The 25602-nt window shown below is 38.6% G+C and overlaps 1 protein-coding gene across 1 annotated transcript; it reads right to left on the reverse strand.

Moving 5' to 3' along the window:
- Positions 1 to 753: 753 nt before the first annotated feature.
- COL1A1 (collagen type I alpha 1 chain) lies at positions 754 to 25551 on the reverse strand. The gene is given in 53 exon segments (XM_040330166.1): positions 754 to 2089; positions 2793 to 2834; positions 2837 to 3014; positions 3016 to 3035; positions 3179 to 3369; positions 3457 to 3571; positions 3573 to 3728; positions 3919 to 4026; positions 4145 to 4198; positions 4332 to 4439; positions 4530 to 4583; positions 5280 to 5387; positions 5493 to 5546; positions 6484 to 6591; positions 6989 to 7096; positions 7290 to 7451; positions 7824 to 7877; positions 8274 to 8327; positions 8416 to 8523; positions 9137 to 9190; positions 9272 to 9325; positions 9691 to 9798; positions 10055 to 10162; positions 10791 to 10889; positions 11440 to 11484; positions 11657 to 11710; positions 12126 to 12179; positions 12268 to 12321; positions 12945 to 12998; positions 13135 to 13233; positions 13328 to 13381; positions 13893 to 13991; positions 14236 to 14289; positions 15641 to 15748; positions 15837 to 15890; positions 16200 to 16298; positions 16526 to 16570; positions 16659 to 16757; positions 17039 to 17092; positions 17318 to 17362; positions 17459 to 17512; positions 18332 to 18376; positions 18466 to 18519; positions 18617 to 18670; positions 19293 to 19346; positions 19879 to 19932; positions 21425 to 21478; positions 21574 to 21618; positions 21983 to 22051; positions 22147 to 22230; positions 22576 to 22640; positions 22884 to 23072; positions 25329 to 25551. Coding segments are annotated over 53 exon segments (4326 nt in total). The 5' UTR covers positions 25411 to 25551; the 3' UTR covers positions 754 to 1942.
- Between the last annotated feature and the right edge of the window lie 51 nt (positions 25552 to 25602).

Here is a 25602-nt window from a genome sequence, read left to right on the forward strand (position 1 = left end):
ACTAAAGAACTGGCTTACTAGACTGCGGCATACTGCAAGGAAGTGGTTAAGGCCCTGTACACACGATCAGTCCAAACTGATGAAAACGGACTGAAGTCCAGTTTCATCAGTCCAAACCTACCGTGTGTATGGCCCATCAGACTTTTGCCCTTCAGACCAAAGTTTTAAACCTTGCTTTAAAATCGGACTGATGGACTGATGGCCGATCAGTCAAACCGATGGTTAGTACGCAAAAGCATCGGTTCAAACCTCGATTCAAAGCACGTCGTTGTGTTTTACGGCACCGCGTTGGACTCGATCGGATTTTGAACTGATGGTGTGTAGGCACATCAGACCATCAGACCATCAGTCCATCAGACCATCAGACTTCAGCCTTCAGTCCGAGTTTGGACTGATCGTGTGTACAAGGCCTTAGTGTTTTCAGCCTAATACAGAAAGTGATGCTAGTGGCTGAATCTTTATATAAGAATGTTTGCACAAAATTATATATATTTAGGGCATCATGCCAAAGATGCTGAAAAATATGTTTTAGGTTTACGAACGCTTTAAACACCTCTATACAAAATTATATCAATAAGGGTTATATTTTTTAAACCCATAGTATGATATCAATTTAATTTTATTAGTAGGACAAGCCACACTGGTTTTGCATGCTTTGCCATAACACTAATTTTGGCCTTTTTGTGTTAGTTATGATGGTTGGCGGGCTAGGAGGTCAACGTCGGATAGAGAAGGACCACCGATCACATTGACTATTTTGGACCATATTACATGCTTTATTTTCAGCAATCACAATAATTAAAAACATCTCAAATTATTATACAATTACAAAACAGATACAGATCCTTTGGTTTCAGTTTAAACCCCATGGCATTGTGGTCTAGTTAGAGACTGGACAAAGATTGAAAATGAAGAGAGAGACGAGAAAGAAGAAAATGGAGGTTAAGGAGGAGGAATGGAAAAGACAAAGAGGACGAAGCAAAACAAGATGGGAATTAAAACAAACACAGACAGTACCTCATGATCTTGTGTTCACGGGAAAGGTGATTTAGAGAGATAGGAAAAGGGAAAGAAGTTCTGAAATAGCACCTTAGAATCCTCAAGTGGAAGCCTATTGGGCTGATAAATATGGAAAATAGAATCTATCTATAGCACCAAAAAAAAAAAATTAAGCTACTGTGGGGAAGAATGTCAAAGAAGCAATGAGACCTTAGCACCAATGGAATGGGACATGACAGTGAGGTAGTCTCAGAGAAAAAAAACAAAAAAACATCGAACACTGCTCACCCTTCTAACACTGGAGGAGTCTCAGTGATCTGTTTGACCTTCAGTGTGACAAGGATGAAACGTAGCATGGAGAAGGGGCTGAAGTACGATGGAATTAAGAAATGGAAGACACTCACACCCAGAGAAACACAAAAACCTTTCAAGATTCCAAAACACTCTCCACACACCTTCAATTTTCATTTTTTTTTTTTCATATTTATTTTTTTTGCCACCTGAACAAATGAAAACAAAAAAAACAAACTTTTTTTTTTCTTAAAAAAAAAGGTGCATTACATGAAATTATTTCGTTTACTCCTCTTCGACTCCGGGAACTGTGGGATCATCGACCCTGCATTCTCATCATCTCAAATCCGGGGCAGTCTTATTTAGGACATTCCCATTATTATTTTTTTCTCCATGGGGGCATCTTCAAGGTCATAGGAAGGCCAATTCATGTAAGCAGGGGGGCACAGGTAATAGGAGAGGTGAAAAGTCTCCATCCCGTGAACACAAACACAGGCGTTTGGTCTGTCCTTGGAGAGATGTTCTTCAAAGCATGTCTATCTGTTTTTTTCGTGTAATGCTTACCGAAACAAAAAAAGTTTTAGAGATGAGAGGAACAACAATTTCAAGTCCGCATGAGAAATTATCCTGTCCTAGTATTTGTGTGTTGTTTTTACACAAAGCAGACTGGTCCGATCTCAACTCCGAATTCCTGGTCTGGGGCTCCAATATCCATGGGTGCCACATCTGTAATGGGCAGTCTTGATGTCTTTGAGCTCTTGTATTCAATGACTGTCTTGCCCCATTGTCCTGTGTGTTGCTGTGGAAGGAAAATGGACCATTAGGAGAGTGTTTCAGTGTAGTAACCAAACAGGGATCAGTATGTCCACAGTTTAGAGGGCTAGGGCATGTACTAATGCCTCTTAAATATCCATGCTACATTTTCAATGAATGATTAATATATTATTGGTGTATTAGATATTATTTAATTATTTCACCTGGAGGATTCTATGAGACCCTGTCTATAGAAAGAGGGGCTCTAAATGTTGACCTGCAAGCCAGTCTGGTTACTTTTTTTTGTAACAGTTTGCTTTTTATTTCCTTTTTCTTACTTTCTTCTTCATTTTTTTTTTTTACAAACTGTTTCTATCTAACCTGGTGCAATCTGGTGACTTTTTTGCATAGAGCAGGGGTTGGTTAAAACCTTCTTCACGTTTATTTTATTTCTCTCTCTTATCTCTCTAGGTTTCCATATGTGAGATTTCTGACTTATTGGGGGCCAAATACAGCAATAGCGTGGGTAAAAGTTAGAGCCTCTGTAGGTTATTCTTGCTCTCTATGCCCTCCTATTCAAGTGACCACCATTTTTAACATGTCTTGTTCTGGTGTCACAGGGACAGAAAGTCATAGCAAATCTCACCAATAGAGTCACAGACAGCATTAAATACCAGACAGAAAGTCTAAACTTCCACTATTCTTCCCAAAACAATACACAAACCCAATCAAGTAAATAAGCATCCTACCGTGCAACCATCTTCGGTGACACTGTATGTGAAGCGGGCTGTTACCCCTCGGCTCTGATTTCAATCTCGTTGGAACCTTGCAGGAGCAGGGCCTTCTTTAGGTTGCCAGTTTCCTGGTCCATGTAAGCAACGCTGTTCTTGCAGTGGTAGGTGATGTTCTGAGAAGCTTCAGTGGCCATAAGGCGGAGGAAGGTGAGTTGGATGTTAACATCAGCTGGTCGGATCCTCACTGCCATATTCGAACTGAGAACAAAGTAAAATGAGGACATGATTATGACATGTAAGAAATGGTGAACTTCAGCATACCTTGCCTGTCCTCCAAATTTTGTAGTGAATTGTGGAAAAGCCAAGCAAGCTATAATAAATGTATTACAGATTTTCCTCACCTGGAAGCCATCGGTCATTGTCTCGCCGAACCAGACATGTTTCTTCTCACGTTGGTTCTTGCTATGGTACCAGTTCTTCTGTTCAATAGTGGACTGAGTGGGATAGACACATGTTTCTCCAGTTTCCATGTTGCAGAAGACCTTGATGGCATCAAGAGTGCATCCCTGGTTGGGGTCAATCCAGTATTCACCTAGAAAAAAGAAGACAGTTCTGTAAGAAAGAAGACAAGCAAATGAAAAGGGTTATGCAGGTGTGTGTGTCAATCCCCAGTATTTACCGCTCTTCCAGTCAGAGTGGCACATCTTCAGGTCGCGGCAAGTACGGGCTGGGTTCTTTTTGGTACCCTCGGGACTGCGGATGTTCTCAATCTGTTTGCTCAGGCTCTTGAGGGTGGGTGTCTACCTCCATATCGCGATCGCGCATGGTATTGGCATCATCAGCACGGTAGTGGTGTGATTTCTCCTGAGGAGGCTGGGGCATGAAGCTGAAATCAAATCCGCCACTTGGGGGGCCAGGAGGACCTGGGGGACCAGGAGGTCCAGGGGGACCCTAGAAGATAGCATAGGAATAGTCATCAAATCTGATTTAAACATGAGACAAACAGCAAATGCTGAATCATTAGAAATGAATAAAGACCATCATGGAGCAACTTCTAAAGAAAAGAAACTCCATAGACTGGTCAAAATTATTCAAAAGATTCATATCAGTTAAGAACTATAAATTAAATAAGTATACTCACAGCAGGGCCAACATCACCAGTACGACCACGAGGACCAGGTGGGCCGATGGGACCAGGCAGACCATTAGAGCCATCTTTACCAGCACTGCCAGAAGATCCGGGAGGACCCTATTGTAAACACATTACATAATAAGGCACTGATGTCCATTGAAGGCCTCAGAATAAAAAAATTCAAAAAAACAGTTATTTTTCACTGTATGTATAGAGAAAATAGGAAAGCACTTACTCTTGGACCAGCGGGACCGGAAGCACCAGATGGACCTTGTTCACCAGAATGGCCCTAAAATGCACACAGGTTATTAGTACTTGGAAACAATGTATCAGGGAGAAGAAAATGCTAATACAACTGTTGTGGAACTAACAATTTCTGAACAGAGGTAATGTAGGTAGACATTTTGTCACACATTACTTACAGGGGCACCGGGTGGTCCGGGAAGACCGTTGAATCCTCTGTGTCCCTTCATGCCTCTTTCTCCTTGCTCTCCAGCTTCACCCTTGTCACCACGAGCACCTGCAGGTCCCTATACCAAAAATATATATGTTTAGGGTAAGAAAAAAGTATCAAGAATTTTGTTGAAAATACAGGTTCTTCAGATGAAAAGACTACTTACAGATGGACCACGAGCACCAGCAGGACCAGATGGGCCAGCAGGACCAGCGGGACCCTAAGAAAGAAATATAGACACGTATTATTAAGTATTAAGTTATTCCTATCTAGTCTTTGCAAACTTAAACCTCAACAGAATATACCAATGTCTGGGCATAACCATGGCTGGTTAGCATTGTTACTTGTATGTGGGTTTTGTGAGTTTTCGGTGCTCTATTTTCCTCACACAGTCCAAAAATATACCGGAAAGTTAATTGATTTCCTTACAAACTGGCAAATAGTGGGCTGCTTACTGTGGTAGCAACATTAGATTGTAAGCTTCTTTAGAAGCATGTAAAAATATAAATAGAGGAGTGTCAATGTTTTTTAAATGAATTGAATTGGTAAATGAAACATTTTAATTTGATGTCCTTATCATGGTTTTGAAATCATCCATGTCACAATACCAAGGGTCTTGAAATACAACTATCAACTGTGACATATCTGGATGCAGTTTAGAATGTCACCTGAAAACAATGGGACTTGAGGTCAGTTTTATTGTGTAAGCTGATGCATCAAATGCAAGAGTGTTCACACATTTCAAAATTGAAGTAAATGGTTTGGTAATGTAGTTGTTGCCATCTAAATGACAGTACTAAATTAAAATGTAGGGTTCTTAAGATCAAGAATTATAAAACCTTGCCCCACAAATATGTCTCAACCATAGGCTAACTTTTGTCAGCAGAGTCTTAGACCAATAATATGGTATACTCACAGTCTCACCACGGTCGCCACTCTTTCCAGCAGGGCCAGCTGGGCCGGGAGCACCAGGGGCACCAGGAGCACCAGGGGGACCAGCAGGACCGCCCTCACCACGATCACCCTAAGATATTGAGAATATTGGGGTTCAGTTGAAACATTGTCTTAAATAAAACCACAGAAAACCTAAGTCTAAAACAAGGGAGGTGACTTAGATAAAACAGTTTACCTTAGGACCAGCAGAACCGTCACGACCTGGAGAACCTTCAGAACCTGTAGATCCCTAAAGACAAACCATAAGAGAAACATTAGTGCCTTTAAACCAACCTTGGTGTTTTTTAGAAGGAGCCTATACAAATAAGAAGCAATGTGATGCATAGGATTATATGCACAGGAATCCCTTTATAAAACCATTGTATTTAATTATCCGTAATGATGGGGCCCTATAACGAAACAATGAAGTGACCCCCCTGACTCTTTCTTTTCCATCACAGATGCAATTCCTTTAGTTATAGAGAATAATAAGTGTTTTCAAAGAAACCACATAGAGGTTCCTAAACTAGATATACATAAGTTTTATTTAAAAAAAAATTGGAATGGCCAAAAGTATTTGCATAGACTGTTCCAGCTATAGTCACTCCTTGCTACCCAGCAATAGTAGTCAAGGGAATAAAAACATTGTCTTTCTGAAAGCCCAGCATAAGATTTTAATATGGACAGCTCGTTAAGTTCATAAATATACGCTATAGGTACTTTTAACTACTTTTCAGCTAATGTCTATGTCCTAGCAGCCTTCATAAGGATGATGTGCTTACTTCTGAAGCCTCATGATGACTTGCAACACAGTTTACAGAGAGCCAGTGCCAGTATAACTATTAGGTGCAGCAGGCTCGTGCCTATAGGTAGCATAGGTAAACAGGAAGGTTTTCTCTACATCAACCACACAATTTCCCCAGTTAAAATACAGGCATTTCAAAAACCTGTCCTGGCACATATAAAAAAAAAGGAAACTTCTATATCTTCACTACAACTGTTTTCGTTAATGGCTTGGACCTACTCAGCTGTAAAATGTTGAAGAGTAGGATTGGCTATGAGGTCTTAGTAATTGTCAAAATTTAACATGTGTACCTAATGTATATTTTTGAAGGTGCACATTGTGTCATTACAGTTTATTTAATAACTTTATGGTCTTACAATGCCTATTATCCAAAAACACTTACCTCACGACCTGGTTCACCGGGAGGTCCAGCTAAGCCTGGTGGGCCAGAAGGACCGGGAGGACCACGTTCACCGCTTGGGCCAGAAGAACCTTGTTTGCCGGGTTCACCCTAAATTGTTGTAAGGACAAAGTCAAAATAAAATACTATAACTGCCAAATTTTCAGGTTGCTAAATCATATTATACAAAGTAAATATAGGAATGTGTGATGGTGACTGTAAAGATAATACACTTGAAATACAGAGTCTGTTAAATAGATTATCTGTCCATGTTGTTTTATATTACATGAAATAGCATTTTGGTTAGGAATTGGTAGGTGCCCATTCGACTGTGTTTACCAATGGTTGTTGTGAATGTGCTACTGTAAAATGTGCTGTGTATGAATTATTATTAGCAGACTGTACAGGGAACAGTGTGTCTTGTACAAGTTTCACTATGTGGCCTACTAAAAAGTTGGAAATTCTAAAGTTTTAAAGGTTTTTGTATAAATTGCAAGGTTGTACTTACAGTGGGGCCTGGAAGACCTGGGAAGCCTCTTTCTCCTCTCTGTCCAGGAAGACCAACTGTACCACGGGTTCCAGCAATACCTTGAGGTCCAGGAGTACCAGGAGCACCCTACAGAATAGATATATCAGGAAGAATAATCATTTTCTGTAGTTTTATTGGAATTACCAGATTGTGAAGGATCCTTTGGCCTTACTTATCTATTAAGTAATAATTAATAAGTAAAGTTAGTTAATAATTACTAAAGAGGTATTGAATAGTTTTAATAAAAATATGGCTAGATTATAATTAAAGTGGCACTTACAGCAGGGCCATCGCTACCAGGAGATCCTTTCTCGCCAGAGGGTCCGGGAGGTCCAGAAGCACCAGGTTCACCAGGACGTCCAGCAGGGCCAGTCTCACCACGGGGTCCTTTCTGTCCTTCCTTTCCAGCTGGGCCGGAAGGTCCAGGAGGTCCAGCATTGCCCTAAAGAATATTTAAATATTGAGTGTAAAGGCACCAAAGTGGCATTGGACATAGTCAGCTACACAACTCTTCACATATCCTAGTTAGTCATAAAAGAATAATGGGCTTCTCAAATAAGAGCATGTAAACACAACTCAGAAGACTAGTTTGGGAGCATGGTGGTTCAATAATAATTTGGAAGCTTCAACTATGGCAAGTAGGTCTTGCTCACACATTGCAATGCCTGCTAACTGCAAGAGGCATAAGTGGCAAAAGAATCCGCATAGAACTGTCTTGCAGCAGTGCTTTCACCACCATCCTTTCCCCCATCCATGGCAAAGTGTTAGTTCTTACAAACATTAATTAAAAATGCATAAGTATATATATACTTACAGAGGGGCCAGGGGGTCCAACACGTCCAGCAGCACCAGGGAAACCAGAAGAACCCTAAGGATGGAAAATATTTTGGGTGATTATTTTTGTATTCAATGAAGTCATTAAATCACCCAGTGTCATGTAAGCCTACATTAAAAGGGGGTTATGGGTAAAATGTACAAATTAAGTTTATATTCAATAATGACTTATTAAGGCCTAAAGGACTTTTTCATGTCTAAAAAGTGGTAGGATCATAAAATGAGAAATGAGTGTTGTATTATGCCCAATTTTATAAGCTGGGGCACAAAAACAGGTGAAGTGGCCTTTGTTGGAGGGATCAACTACGACCTGATTCATGGGACAAATGATAAAATGCAACAGTCTACCCCATCTTTGTAAAGGTACCCGGTGACTTATCCCCCATTGTAAGATATAGTGATAGAGAGATTATGAACTAATTATACTTACAGGAGGACCAGCAGGACCGCGAGCACCTTTGGGACCAGTAGAACCAATAGCACCCTGAAAAATAAAAATTAAGTACATTGGCATTTCTGGATGATAATAGTCATGGGGAGGTGAAGTTTGAATGGTTTATAAAGAGACTTACAGCAGGGCCGGGAGCACCAGTGGGACCAGAAGCACCAGGAGGACCAGCATCACCCTTGGCACCAGCATCACCTTGTTCACCCTTGGCACCAGGTTGACCATCAGCACCCTACATGGAGAGAAAATGGAAGTCAGTAAATATGTCAAATCTGGGTAACTCTATGCATACATGCATTTATGTATGTAATTTAAAATACTATATTATACTATATAAAATTATTATTATCATTATTATTTTTGTGTGTGTACTTAACTTCATCAAACTATAGGTAAGCTGTAAAGTGCACCAAATCATTTAAAAAATTGGCCAAAATTGGCTTATGTTCAAGTAACTACTGGAAAGCACGAATGGTAATTTGCTTGTAACTATTTTACCAACATTATTCCACTGCAATTCCAGGTTTCACCAGCAGGAGGACCTACAGGTGAGTCTGCAACTGCATTTACAGTAAAGATCCAGGTGCTGCAGGTGGCTGAAAAGAGCCCTAATGGGCTTTACCATTGAAATAGAAATTCTCTATAATAATGCATTAGTCTGGTCAGAGTCAATATTTTGAACAGACCTTTTACAAAGAACCAAAAGCATTGCATTTGCATCATGGCTTAATAGGTCTGGGTAAAAAAAATGTTCTGCATACTGGCAATAATGACAGTGGAGTATGTATTTTTTTAAGATGGATCTATGAGGTGTTTAAATAGGAACAATAAAGCAAAATACTCACAGGAGGACCAGCAAATCCAGCAGGGCCAGAAGGACCGGGCTCACCACGCTCACCCTATAAGAACAGTAAAGTGACCATTAGATGCAGCCATTTTGTGATGAGCAAACAAAGCAGATCAACTGAAGATATACTTACGGGAGCACCACGGGAACCAGTGGGACCAGCAGGACCAGCGGGACCAGCTTCACCCTGCAAAGAAAAGCATTGATAAAAGATTGTTATGGGGTTGACTATGGTAGGCAAGCCTCAATGCTAAAACTACTTTTTACATAGTGTTGTTAGCAACTGTTATGATGCTGGCCAATAGGCAGTGTTGGGCCAATTTATGAACTAACTATTGTACTTCTCTTCTACCAGGGCCTTAAAAAATGCCTTTGAAACAGAAATATTAGAACATAAATAGACAATACTCTAACAAATGTTTTATTTTTTCTAATCTATTTTGTATCAATTGTCCTATGTAGGGTACAAATTGGTATTCCCAAGGTGGGCCTATTAATGATCTGGCTACCATAATGGAGATATAATATTGAGCCTTTGGCCGTTCAACTTACCTTGTCACCAGGAGCACCACCAGGGCCAGGAGGACCAATAGGACCAGTCAAACCTCTTACGCCATCTTTGCCAGGAGCACCATCAGAACCCTTAGGTCCTTGGTCACCCTAGAAGGCAATAGAGAATAGTGTTGATAGTTTGAACAGCAAGCTAGGTCATTTAGCACAATTTATAATCATTAGCTGGTATAGGAGAAATAAAATATTCAAAGTCAGTGAGATGAGATTAAGGGACACCTTTACAATTAAGCTAGAAGAAGAGACCAATATCAGTTTGAAAACGGAAAGGAAATGAATAATTAGGATCAGTGAGAATCATATAAAATGGCTAACTATAGTTTCAGCTCAAGTATCTGGAACTTACTCTGTCACCCTTAGCACCAGGCAGGCCACCAGCACCGCGTTCACCGGGCATTCCTTGAAGACCAGATGGTCCTTGACCACCGGGGGAACCTGGAGCACCAGCTTCACCCTGATTTGAGATAAAAGAAAAATCATTGGTTAACTTCAAACTAATGATGTATATTATGCTCTAACAATATTGCACTTATGTTGGGCTGCCCACCCTATTGCTATGTAATTGTCATGTTTGAGATAAATCATCATGCATAACTGAAAATAATTCTCTTGAGCTATAGTATACATTTCATAATTATTGATTATTGATTTTCTGATTTATCCTATGTATGTAACAAAATTTAAGACTAAGTCTCAATAAGCCATGTGTCCAATCAGCCATGCAAGTCAATATTCCTCAAAGGCCATAATACAATTAACTTACAATACAGCCATGGTGAGACCCAGATTCCTAAACCTATTATTAAGTTCCCTTGATTTTTTTTTAAAAAGGATTTACTACTATCATCTTTGGAGAGATTATTGGTCTGCAAAGAATCTTACAACAGCCTATTTTACCCAACAACAATTACCATTATTGGGGAAAGTGTCTTGGCTAAGAGCAATGTGACCCACCTAGCTTTAAGATTTCAACTGAGAATTGGGATTTTAAAGTCTATATCTGATTGGAAGTTGTGACCCATAGTATTTTTTTTTAAATATGACACAAAACAAAGCCTGTTGGCAAGAAAAGACCAACTCACCTTAGCACCATCGTTACCAGGAGAACCGTTGGCACCACGAGGTCCCTGAGGGCCAGGGGGTCCAATAGCACCGCGTTCACCAGGGAATCCTCTTTCACCCTATAATAGATAAGAAAAGTGCTGTTCAAAAAACAAGTATACCGAAACAAGTTGTACAAAAAAGAAGCAATGGGAAATTAAACCATATGGAAGTAGCAATATATATATATATATTAAACTATACTCCATTAGTAATCGTTAATGCTCATTGGTGCACTCTTCCTTATCCCATGCCATAAACAATAATATTATAAATAGGGGTTCCTTTAATAAAGAAAAAATATTATATGCATAATGAAAATCTGTATATCATACAGAAAGCTGGCAATCTCAAAGAACCACAGATTGGTGTGGTTTGTTGTTCTATCATTGAAGGTTTACAAAAAGTATTATAAAACAATGAGGCAAGTGATAAAGCCTCTCATAAAGTTTGTCATATTAATCATTTGTCATTATGGTCATTTTACAAATTTAGGCCTGAACCCCAATAATGGCCAAATTTCATTTTGGACCTATCAAAAAGGGACTGTTTCTCTTTTAATTTGTGTATAGTTTACTTTTTAATAAACTGGAGAATAGTAAGTGGTATGTGTAAGGATGGAATACTTACTCTTGAGCCAGCAGGGCCAGAGGGTCCAACATCGCCAGGAACACCCTAAGAAGAGAGACACTCAGTTTAATACAATGTAATCAACTATAGTTGTCTAGAACAGGAATGAAAATACAATGTGTAATCTCTATATATTTTGAGGCTTTAATTTCACAAATTAATTTCCTATCCTGAAATATAGTGTGGCGGTTCAGCAAGGTATATTCAGTTGACTCACCTGTTCACCGGGTTTGCCACTCTCACCAGGGGCACCAGGAGATCCGGGAAGACCCTAAAAATTGAATGAAAGAGTTATATTAATTCACAGTTAGGGCTTGTAATTAGCAGTAAGAGGATGCTAAGTGAAAGTAATTGTCATTACATGACATGTGTCTCTCAAAGACAATGTATCAGGGTATATATATATATATATATATATATATATATATATATAGGTGACTTTATATTAAAATAAAGGTAAGTATCAGATGTGTACAATATAATGCAGTAGAGCATAGCCATAGTGTATGAATATGACATTTGAAGGTGTAAAGAGGTGATCACAGGGAGGGAGAATTTATTTGAGGATATTTCCTAGTAAGGCCAAGTGCAGACCATAGGGTCAATGTGAGGGACTTTATTAGGTGGACAATATTCTAAAGGCCTTGGAATATAGGGACCCAATTAGTTTATGATAAAGTACTCACTTGGAATCCAGGGGGACCACCAGGACCTTGTTCACCTCTCTCTCCAGCAGGTCCCTGCAGGACAAAATAGAAATTAAATATAGCCGTGGGAAAACCAATATCAATAATGAATCAGTAAAAAATAAAATAAAATTCTACTTACAGCAGGGCCAGGAGGACCTTGAGCACCAACTTCACCATCTTTGCCAGCTGCACCCTAGACAAGAAAATCGAGGTTGATTAAATAATACTCAGCTAAATAACAAAAGGCTTAAGAATAAGAATAGACCTACAATTCAACTAAAAAGGTTCTCCTATGTGAATAAGTATTCTTTTAAAGAAGTCACTCTTTGTTCAAGGGTACCAAGAATTACCCAAAGACACCACAACATTCTAAGATTCCATTTTGAACTTAATAACACTAATGATTGTTGGTATCTAGCACCATATAGAAACAATTCTAGTGCTTTGGGTTTAACGTATGTTTATGAAGTAGAGGATTTAACATTCAGCAAGCATTATCTGCAGGTGAATTTTCCAGGTCCGTGTGTTTTAAATGACACTGATTGATTCTCCACCAGAGAATATTTGGTAAGTCACATTCACTGCTTTATAAATAGATCCCTAAACTTTTTCAAGGCCCCACTTGCATTATCATATATCACATGTATAGTACAGTGATGCAAATAAAAGAGATTCTGAAATTGAGAAATTCACACTTCCTTTTTTGCTTCCCATTTAAATGAATTACCCTACAATTTATATGTCAAGAGGCCTGGATACTGTAGAGTGCATCTTATTTTAAAGAGCTAAAATGAAAATTATTTTCTGAATACTTACAACAGCGCCAGGGGGACCAGATACTCCTCTCTCGCCAGGCTTTCCAGGCTCACCCTGTGAAATAAGAAAGAGATGTTAAATTATACTATGTAGTGAGCATATATTCATTGCTAGAAAATAGCAAAGATTTGGACTTTAGGAGAAAGAAGGCAAATGTTATATTATGGGGTCTTCACAAGTTGATACTTACAGCTGCTCCCTTAGGACCGGGGAAACCCATAACTCCAGATTGGCCTCTGGCACCAGGTGGGCCGGGAGGTCCAGGGCGACCATCTTGACCAGGGGTACCCTATGCCAAAAAGACCACAGATCAGAAAAACAAATCTATCAAATGAAGGAAAGGAAGAAATGCACAGTCCTGAAAGGAGAAGACACCAACTTACAGCAGGGCCAGTCTTGCCATCAGGGCCAGGGCTACCAGGGCTACCAGTCAGACCCTAGAATAGAAGAGGAATAGAAGCCAAGATTACACTGTGTTCTATAGCAAAATCAAGGTCTGTAAAATATAGAAACATTCTGAAACAATTTTCTTTAGCCTGTTCTTTAACTGAGTAAATTGTACATTATCCTCTGAATAGGGGGCATGTGATAAGTGGTATCCTCTTTTTAGTCTTTCAACTAATGTAGTTTGAAGCCAGAGATGTATCATGAGTTGTTTTTACCTTTTGGCCCTTTTGGTTATAACATTTAAAATGAAATCAATTAATCTTGTATGAACCTTCTTCAGGCTTAGCCCATTCAGAGAGCTCTCCATTCTAAATAAAATTAGTGGTAAACATACAAATTCTCAAGTTCTGTTGGTATATATCTGATTTACAAGTTAGTTATGTATTTTTTTGACTTAATACTTCTTGTTTGTTTTGTCTATAGTTGGAGTAAGAGGGAAGTGTAAGATCTATTTAATGACAATAATCAAAGTTTCCATGTCACTCTAGAGTGGCGTCTCACCTTAGCACCAGGAAGACCGGGCTCACCAGGGCGACCAGATTCACCAGGAGATCCCTTGGGACCAAGAGAGCCAGCGGGACCACGTTCACCAGGAGGACCCTGTATTACAGCAAAATAAAGAATGGTTAGAGTGATTAAAACCAATAATGAGACATGTTCTGCTTTCAGTGAATAAGGCCATGAAACTTTACCAGGAAGTAAGGTAAAGGGATATAACCATATAGTATCATATTAGTGATAAATTGAGGTCAGGAATCAATGAAAGCAGAATGTTTTCCTGTGCCATCAAATGTCCAAAACTATGTTCTGTCAGCTCAAATTGTATATTGCATAGGTGACTCACCTTGGGACCACCAGCACCATCAGCACCAGGGAAACCACGGCTTCCAGGGGCACCCTGTCAAGAAAAGAAGACATTTTGAGTCAAGTTCAAAGGCGAGCCTAAAATTGGAGAATAATAGTAGTCAAATGCAACCAGTAATATTACAATATTGTATACTTTGGCTTTAGCTATAGTAGTAATAGTTGAAGGCTTGCATCCATATATTGTATGCCCTGAATGTTCTATGTAAAAGCCAAAAACATCTTCGAGGCCATGGCAAAAGCGTGTGTTTTAATGATAGTATTAATTTAAAATTCATATATTTGATAATATTAAACCATTATGAATGAATCCATTAGTAGTGTTCTAAAATGGAGTGGAATTTTCAAAATATGAATCTAGTTAGTTGTACCCACCCAAAAATTGTACCTTTAACACTTTATCGTGTGTTAGTTTATCATTAACTATATCCGTACTATGGTTTGTTGATATTAATATGCTGAAAATGTTTAGTTAAGTTTGAACATTTTATTAATTTAAGGCCTGTTCTATAGTTCTGTAGTACAAGGAAGTATACTTGTAAAGCCAACTAGAACTGGAGGCAGACATTTTGTGGGCGTGACCAGCCTACCTATCTTCTATTGACAACACTAGTACCGCCCATTAAATAACCACCTCCTGGAAAAGCGTGGGAAAAAAGGTGTTACCTACAGCAGCCAATCAGCTTTCAGCTGTCATTGTTCTGGTGCAGCTTTATTGGTCGCTAGGGTGGACACCTCCATTATTTCCATTAAACTTTTATATACCAGTTATTGATTGTGTCTAACAAAAATCTTAACCTTACCAATGGAGTTGGTTCTAAAATATATGTTAGGAATAAAAAAGAGGAACTAAAATTGTTTCTGTATTGATAATATACCTGTAATGCACATGTAATAAACATAGGTTTCAACTGGGTGTTTTTTGGGGGAGGATTTAATTAAAAACCAATGAAAATATCTGATCTGGTTATAGAATACAATATTGGAAGCCCTTCTAAAATCTGGTGCAAAATAAGGAATAGCCAACAGCCACTGTCTGCTTGTCTGGCAAAGCTTAGAAAGTGAAAATTACATACAGTTGTTGGTATGGGAATATAGCATGTTTCCATCATTGTCTTTGCACATGTTTCTGTTAAGTCCCCCAGTAATTATAGTTTTTACATGGAGCAACCAACAGTGAGATTAGATATAGGTCACAGAGTCTATGGAGAGCTGATTTTATCCAGTGACTCATGTTTGATATCTATTACATTTAAATCAGGCCAGAAGTCCTGTGACACATTCACTTAAAGATGGCTTTTGGCCCACTATGTGTTTCTTATTGCCTTTCGCAAATGGGCATTGGCACAGTCAAAATTGTGAGTTTGGCAAATTTTGGTACTAACACGTTCGCCAGCAACTCCGGGAGGTCCAGAAGGTCCGGGCTCACCACGAGATCCTCTCTTTCCTTCTTCACCAGGGGGGCCAGGGGGTCCTTGGGAACCAGCTGGGCCCTAAAAAAGAAGTAGAAAGGTTAATCAACAAATCCACACCAAGATGGCTGCAGTTTAGTCAACTTAGGAGGATGTAGTAGATACTTACAGACTCTCCCTTGGCACCAGCCTCACCCTTGTTTCCTTGGGCACCAGGTTCACCCTAGATAAGAGTAAACATAAAATATTACATCAATAACAGAATGTTTCCTATCCTAACACTTGAATGCCTAACTGATTATCATATAGAGGTAAAATCAGCTCTAGAGGAACTAAGTATAATAACTAATTTGCCATTATTCAAGCACAATCATTGGTCAGATAATAATGGGCAAACACATGAAACATATTTGGTCTCCCAATGGCAAGAACTCAGGGGTGCTATCATTTCTATGTATTACTGCTAAACTTATTATCCATTACTACAAAATGTTCAAAAGGTTAACTAATAGATTTGATGTGGTATACTTACATTGTTACCTTTAGGACCAGGAGAACCACCAGGTCCCTGAGGTCCGGGAGCACCACGAGCACCAGGGAAACCAGGAGCGCCAGCAATACCAGGAGAACCCTATTTGAGTTAAGAACACATTGGGTGTTAGCCTGATGTAGACAATTTGTGCTGGGGAATTTAGAAATAAGCAAGGACCATGAAAATATATAGTAGGATAGAGGAAGGCTAAACTGGAGCAAGATAACAGAAATAAGAGGATTTAGGATTTAAAAAAAGAATAGTACTGGAAGTGCAGGTAGTGGCCTGCTGGGTGATATCTATTGTTATATAATTTTTATACTTACAGTGGCACCCTTGGCACCAGGTTGACCATCAGTTCCAGGATTTCCCTAAAAATGCAAGAGAAGATATCAGTCAATGAAGGTTCCCAAATGATGCATCAGTAAAAATCTAGAGAAATATGCCAAATTTACTTACACCAGTACCAGCAGGGCCAGCTTGACCAGGAGAACCGGGTTCACCACGAGCACCTTGGGGACCATCAGGACCACGGGATCCTTGGGGACCAGCATCACCCTATTTGCCAAAAAAAATGGGTTATTGAAGGTCAGGTAAAGGGTCGCAAATCATAATATCTAATGTTTGAAGTTGGTGTCATGCTTCCACAAAGTTCCTAAAGGAGTCTAGAAAGGAATATTGGAGGGAGTGGAAAAAGCTGCCCTATGTTGGATGACATCACGGTATTCTTTCAAGTAAGACAAAGTGAGGGACACTAAACTGTGGATATTCCACCTGCAATTGTGTTTATGTATGTCCAGAAAATTGGATGGCAAAAGCAACATAATACATTTTTTTACCTTAGGGCCAACACCGCCAGGGAAGCCAGGTGGTCCAGTTGGACCAGTGGGACCCTAAAATCAAAAGAGAAACAATTATCAAATCATGTAATCTTGCTTTTCACCCAAATAATGGCAGCACTCATAACAGTAAATACCAGCACTGAATCTCATCTGATATTACAGAAGAACAGATGCTAACACCTTGCTTCTTTAATTTGAATAATAAAAAAAAATGATCCTAAAATATTTATATTGCTCATCAAGCAGTTAAATTATTTAGCCAAAGATGCTACTTACATTGGGACCAGCAGCACCAGGAGAACCATCATTACCACGAGCACCCTAAGAGGGAAAAAGAAGAACAGTTTATTCAGTACTTTGTTCATATACACCCCATAGGCCTCTAATTGCTGAAGTAAAATTGTCCAATATACTTACAGCAGGACCAGATGGGCCGGGACGACCTCTCTCACCAGACAGACCACGTGGACCCTAAAGAAAAAGAATAGAGATCATTACGAAAAGTCAAGAACACAATAAACCATTTCCAAACTTTTTATTTCTATACAGCAAAGGAAATGAGTTGTAGTAGGAAGGATGATATTACAGTGCTATGGTAATCCCAAAGGAGTGATGGATACTGCACCAACCATAGCTTTATGACTTTATAAGGCTCACAATTGCAGGCCTTGTGTAGCCATTGCCATGATGTTCAATCATTTCAATTGGAAATAATATTTTCCTCCCAAATACAGATAGCATGGGTTATCATTTTCATTGGCATACTACGTAGAAAAATAATTTTCTAAATATATCAGAATTAGTCAAAGACAGCTTATTATACGTTGTAGTCTAAGCATATTTTTAGTTATAGGTGCTGCTGAGAAACAAAGCTGATTTGATAACCGTTGTAAGGCCCAGAATGGCATTATAACTCTAGCAAGACTAGTACAGTAACTAGCAATAATTTACATTAGCTAGGCCTTAAAGTTGATCAGCATTTTTAACAATGTAATTTGAAAAATTATTCTGATCTACTATTTATGTTTTATGGGTACTAGATATTACTTATTTTTCTCTTATCTCCTATTTGGTGATGGCACCTATAAAAACAGTCTATATTATAAAGTATACTACATTCCTGCCTGCCCTTTAAGAGGAACATCATCAAGTACATTACACAGTGCTATTCTTTAAGACTATTTTCCATTTATCTGGTAGGGCCACCTTATCTATCTCATCAGTACAGGGGTCTGATAAAAGATATTGGCAAATTTAAATGGATTTCATCAATGTAAAACTGTTACTTACCACTTGTCCAGGAGCGCCATTCTCACCGGGGTTACCAGGCTCACCCTAAAGGAGGTCAAGAGAAATAGAGATCAGCACCTCCAATATATTGTCAGCGAGCCATAGTCCGTGTTTCACCTGTAGGTCAAACCTACCTTAGGACCAGCAGGACCAGAGTCACCCTTAGCTCCATCAAGACCGTTGAAACCCTAGGTAAAAAGTAGAAGGAAAACATTGAATAAGATCTTGCCAGTGCTACTGCATGACTGAATATTTCTGAAGATGGAATCAAGATGGAGGACTCACTCTGTGTCCCTTCATGCCTGGAAGACCAGCAGTTCCTGGGAGACCACGAGCACCCTATAAATGAAAAAGAATCAGACCATCAGATTTTGAAGAACATTTGATCCTGAGAGGATGGATCATTGTTGAAGTGATCACAATTATGCAAGACCAACAGTGTCTAAATTCTAAATTGATATATTTAATTGCAAGTACGTTTTAAAATTTGTACTATAACTATTACTATTATTGGTATTAATAATAATATAAACAATTTATAATTATTGTCTGAATGTAATGGCATTTAAGACCAACATATAGGATTTAGCTTCCTAGTCGCGTGGATTAAATAACACTTCTCACTGCTACCATATTACAGGATACATAAATTTTAGATATAAACCATGTTTTACATCCTTCATTTTCTAAAACTGCAACACAATTTACAACCATACATATCTTATAAATGTGTCTCAGCCACATGCTCAGGTCTAAATCATATTATTATTTTATATTTAATGTGATATCACACCCCCAATTTCTCGGCACCCCAGGAACTATCCTTCTCTAGTCATTCCGTAGCTTAAGCCCACCAGCTCTAAAGTCTAAATCTGAAGAAAGACTAAAAGTGCTATCTTATGATTCATCTAAAACCCACTACACATGACAATTTTTCTTTAATGATTTGAAAGCCTCTTACCTGTGGGCCTGGGGGACCACGCTCACCGGGACGTCCGGGTTTGCCAGCTTCACCCTTTTGGAAAAAAAATAAATAAAAAGCACTAAGTATGTTGCTAGTTAGGTGATAACCTAGTGGTGAATTATTTATTGGAATGTGTGTTGAATAAGCAGGTCTGGAACTGAGAAACACATAATCCGACTCTTTGAGGATTACTGAATTGTTGAGGATGGAAAAGACTAGGCCAGAAGAAGGTGACCTATAACTCTCTACTTTTTGAGAGTGCTTCAGGTTATCTAAACTGAGAAGAGAGCATAGCACTTCACTAATGTACTAGAGACATGTATTAGTGGAATTTTTCTACATAGTTTAATTTATGCTAAAATAATTGCACAGATCACATTCTAAAGCTCATAAGAGAAAGCCTAATGATGTGTTAGGACAATTGACTAATATCCCCTGCTCTAGATAAGTAGATCAAATTTAGAGTGAACACAGATTGTCCAAGCGTCTCTTATCTTTTGCAGGAGATTATTATAAATCACCTTTCCATATAATCATTCGCCTTCCCCTAATATGTATATGTATCTATGGGCAAGATACTTACATCTTCACCATTCTTTCCTGGAGGTCCTGAGGGTCCACGGGGTCCCATAGCGCCCTAAAAACAACACAAAGGCATTAATTAGAAACACTGTAAAAGTAGGCCATTCTCAATATAACTAGTTCAAATTGTTTAATTATAGAACTAAGTATTTAAATACATATTCCCTTCGAAAAATGTTATTCTACATAACTGTGGAATGGAGGTGGACAATGTAGTTAAGCAAAAAGATAAAATTATAATAATCTACATTACATGGTACTGTATGATTTCAGTACACATGATGTGGCTTTGGCAGGCCTCTATGGTGAGCACCCTTAAGGTTTAGCCAATAGTTGGAGTATTTTAGAAAACAATCTGATGGCAAGCATTACAAATAATACTGTGTGTGTAAAGATATATATATATATATATATATATATAGATATAAATATCTATATAGATATATTTAATTTGTTATACACTGTAGGATGCACTTAATACACTTTGTATAACTAGGCCTCAACTTTCTTTGTCACTCTGTTCTTGCAAGTGAAGAGTCAGACCTGCCGCCACAAGGCCTACTCCATCATCAGTAGAGGAGCAATTATACTCAGAACCTATATGACTAGTCAGATCAGTGCACCCTACCATATTATGACTTACTGACCAGCTTTTAATAGTCAGTAAGATATACAACAAAGAACAAGAGAATGCAATTTTCTGAACCCTTATGGCTATCTTACTCCATTATTTCTCATAATGCTCTGGTGTTGAAGATTGTGCATTGCAGATTGAGCAACACCACTGTCTACTAAGAACTCATTAGGTTAAAGTACGTATTGGCTTTGATCATATATGAGTTTATTCAATCCTATATAAGTGTTTGATTAAATATTAATATTTACTTTATGTTTGTAAGTATCTGAACACAATCAGATCATTTACAGGGGCAAGGGCAGAATTTTGGTTGTGTTGCCTGACTTTTACTTACACTGTCATGTATTAAGAATGAGGATGTTCTAGCAATTCTAAATACAGTATACAAGTCTGGAATTTAGTTTGTCTAGAAAAAATAATTTTGTTTTTTAAGGGGTTGATTTTGGTCTCTTGGAATCCTCACCCCACCATTATGCTTGAGTATAGGTTTATGTCATAGAGGTGGCTTGGCTATTGTTGGTAAAGAGCTTTGAGGCCTAGTGATGTAAATGTCAGAACATTATCAGGGAAGGTTTCAGTCCTAGAATAATTCCGAAAAAGTTCTAAAGAACTGTGGTGGTAAGCCTTCGGAAAAAGGAAGAACATTTTATTTCACAAAAAGGTTGAAATGCATTATAAGATGAAGCCAATTCAATGCCACGGTAAAGGGGCTTTCAGGCCTATCAAAATGTTAGGCTCTACCAATAATAGGATAGCATGGCTAACCTTGAGCAAAAAGTCTCAGGTCTAGCCTTTCCTTTTTTTTCGTCTCTCAACAGTGTGGGCCAATGTGAAGGCCATGCAGGTGGACAAGATATACAAACAAAATTTTAAGAACAATGCCCAGGTAAAAAGGATCAAAAATACTCACAGCAGCACCAGGTTCACCAGGTTCGCCAGGGGGTCCTTGGAAGCCTTGAGGTCCCTTAAAAAGGGGAAAAAGAGACATGTCAAGTTATTCTAGCATGTATGGTGTAATGTGAAAAGTGTAATTTTAAAACAAAAATTAAAGGTACTTACAGGTGAGCCAGATGGGCCAGGAGGACCACGGGGACCCATTGGACCCTAATAAAAGATATAAATAAACATCAGTTTGATTTTGGGCATCTTGCACTTTCTCAAGACAAGCCATATTAGCTCATTTTCACATTTTACTCAAATGCTAATTTGATTTGTATCACTAGGGGGAACCATATACCTAAACTCAACTCAAAAGCCTCTACAGCCTAGGAGTTTGAACTAATCAGTAACCATTGCAGATATTGAACCATAGTTTGTTGCTTGTTAATTTAATCATACTCATATATTTCCTAGTGTTTAGAGTGTACTAAGATGCATTATTAAAAGACTGACCATTAAAAGTACACTGTTTTAGAAATGGTTTAAGTTGAAATTTCAGCAGTGTATAACCAAGAGAAGATTCTCTTACCATAGGGCCGGGCATGGAGACACCAGCGGATTTCTCATCATAACCATAAGACATCTGAGGAGCAAAGTTCTGCAAGGGAAAAAGAAGGCACACCATTTAGAAATTTGTATAGATGACCTGTGGGTGGCATAAACATTTACAAGCTGGACAGGTGGACTACTTACTCCGCCAAGGCCAGGTGGTCCAGGTGGGCCTGGGGGTCCAGGTTGTCCATTAATGCCATCTCTGCCAGGTGGGCCAGGTAGTCCCTGTTAGATTAAAGAACATTAACATTAAAGAACATGTTCATTAATAAGTTAAAAGTAATATATTATCAGTGAGTAGCACTATCATTATGTATGTAAAATGTACTATTAACTCCAAAAATTCAAAAATATTCTAAGTGTAAACCTTGAGAAAGCAAGGTGTTTTTGCTTTGTAAAACACAATGAATCCTACTAAGATCTAAGTTCAAAGATATTCAGATGACAAGTTATTTTTAATTGGTGGTCTAATCCACCTTACACCTGATCACGTGCTTATACCACGGATTCCATGATGACCACAAACTAAGCAAGGTTGAGGTATATGTAGGCCTGATCACTGATACCTACCCTGTCGCCTCTTGGACCAGTTTCTCCCCTAGGTCCCTCAACAACAGAGCCTGTTTCGTACTGACCTATAAACAAATGGACAAAGGTGTTGATTAATAAAACACCTCTTTAAAAGAAATCAATCAAACAAACAGATAAATACTAAACAATATCACTAATAAGGCCACACCCCCCGTATGTATGAATAAGAACCCCTGTTAGGCTTTTTAGAACTTACCGAAAAGTAAGCCCCTTGTTACCCATAGGAGACCCTATTTCTAGGGTTTTCCTATTAGGTACTTTTTGTTTTTTGTGTTTTTAGAACTTACCCTCACCGCACACGGGGCAGCACTCTCCCACTGGAATCTCGGGGTTGGGGCAGTCAGGTATGTCTTCACAGATCACATCATCGCAAAGGACATTTCCCCCATCGCATACACAGATCTCGCAGCTAGTGGGTTTCCATACATCTTTGTCGTTATACGTGCTACCTTGATAAACGCACCCTGTGTTACCGTCTGTGGGAGAAAAGGGTCATAATTAAATGACTAGGCATCTATAACCCTACAAGTATGCCCAATATAAGCAACTGCCCTGAGGTGCAGCTTAAATTATATGCAGTGCACAGGTTGACAACTGTTAAAACTTCCATTTACTACTAGATTATCAGGAAACACTTTTGACTTAATGGGATCTCTTTGAGGCCAAGGGCAAAAGGGTTAACACATTAGAAGATACAGATGGGTTTTTTTTTTTTATGTTTTTGAGCAACATCTGGTTTAACAGTAAGAAAAAAAGGAGGGGGGGTTAAAGAAAAAAAAAAAAAAAAAAGATCATCTGGTTCCCATCAACTAGGCTCCCTGACAAGAGTGGAGGCTGCCAAAGTTCTATGAGTGGGAGGAGGAAGGAGAAACGAAATATTTTGGAAGCAACTAAGGTTTTCCAGGCTAGGGTCTTTTCCAAGCCCAAGTACATCATTATTGCTTGCTGATCCGAGAGGGACAAAAGAGGGAGGAATAATGTAGCCCTGGTTGAGGGAGGGGAGAGAATTTGAGAAGGTGAAAAGGTTTGGGGTGGGATTAGAGGCTTGTGCCGTAATCCTGGAAAAAGGAGGAGGAGGAAGAACTTGAGGCTTGTGCAGCTGGAGATGTGCAGGATGAGACACGCTCAGGTACCAAAGGAATGTTAAAAAGGACAGAAAGGATTGTTTCCAACGCATATACATGACAGAGATGTATAGAGTGCCCCAAGCAACAATAAAGAACCTGGCCTTAAAAAAAATACAAAAAAACTCAACGCTTATTAACATTCCGAATTTCCGACCATTGCTGTACTATAATATTTCAAATGCTAAAGATCTTTCATGATACAGACATGTAATATATATATATATATATATATATATATATATATATATATATACATATATAAAAAATAAATATATATATAGATATATATATATAGATATATATAAAAATATATATATATATATATATATATATATATATATATATATATATATATATATATATATATATATATATATATATATATATATATATATTAAGTGCATAGTTGCAAAGAAAAAAGGTACCACACCCTAGACAAATATGCAACCCGGTATTCCCCCACAAGATGGAAATTATTTATTGCTAACAATATATTAAATATATTGCAACTGAGATTGCAATGAAACATAATTTGCATTGTATATACTGCCAACTATTATTTATTGTTGGTAGCATACATCCTAGAAGTAAAGAAAAAGTGTTACAAAAATAATAATTTTGGTTGCAATATTTAAAAATTAAAAAGTGAACTCAATTGTAGACTTAAAAAAAATAAGGATGTCAATACAGACCAATAAGCAAGTGGCTATTGTCTTGACCTGTCGCCACAACAATGGCTTTGCGCATTGGTCCATATGAAGTATCACCTGCGGCCACCAGGTGGCAGCAGTGTGATACCAGTGTGGACCAATATGTAAAATTAGCATCCCAATTCTTGAAGTTCTGAAGTTATGTCTAGACATTTTAAAACTGGAATCTGTTAAACATCCCATGGTGAATCACTCCTTAGCATGTTTTATGATCCAGTTCCCCCACCCCCCCCCCCAACCACCACCTGATGACTTTAACAGAATGTAATGAAAACCACATGCAATTCTATTCTGCAAACCCCCCTTTTTTTCCTGAACCATGAGATAATATGTTTTCAATAAAAACACCCTGCGTTAAATCATACAGAGGAAAAGGCGATTACAAAAATCCCTCCCCTCTAGGTTTTTTTTTTTTTGCTGCACCCCCCTACCCCTGCAAACCCCCTTTAGCTAAGCACATTGCAACCCAATTAAACAATTTATGTTCCTATTAAGACAGGTTAACACATTTTACAACTATGCATTAAGTTACAGAACATGTGACTTTATTGAGACCCTAAATTCTGACAGCAACATGTTTCTCATGCAGTAGAATACAGCTACATTAATCTGAAAAATAAAATAAAAAATCGACAACTTTTGGCTATCCGGGCATTGTGGGACTACAAGTCCCAGCATGGCTTTGCATGCTTGACACTTGCAGAACTTCAATAACCAGACAGTTCAAAGTTGCCTACTGCCATATAAAGGCTGTTAAGTGATGCTGGGCAACAATACCCATGTAAGGTGCAGCTGGCAACTTGCAAGCAAATGATCTGTCCAGCTGACCAATGGCTGATCACACCTGAAAGACAATGGGAACTAAAAAAAAATAAATAAAAAAAAGTGTACTTACAGTCATCTTCTCCTTGACATTTTGCTACTAGGATTGTTGCTGCTATTACTAGCAATAATCGCGTATCCACAAAGCTGAACATGTCTAATTTCTAGACATGTAGACTCTCTGTGGTCCTGGTTAAGTTCTTCTTAGGTCCTAGTCATACAGGGGTAGGTTTTAGTGGTATAGTTCCAATGCAGACCCCAGCAGAAACTTCCTACTGTGTCTCAGATGAACTAGACCCCTTTTTATATCTCCCCACCACTCCAGAGAGGTGGGGTCCAAAGATTCT

Source organism: Rana temporaria, chromosome 12 (genome assembly GCF_905171775.1).
Source record: "Rana temporaria chromosome 12, aRanTem1.1, whole genome shotgun sequence".
Classification (NCBI taxonomy): Eukaryota; Metazoa; Chordata; class Amphibia; order Anura; family Ranidae; genus Rana; species Rana temporaria.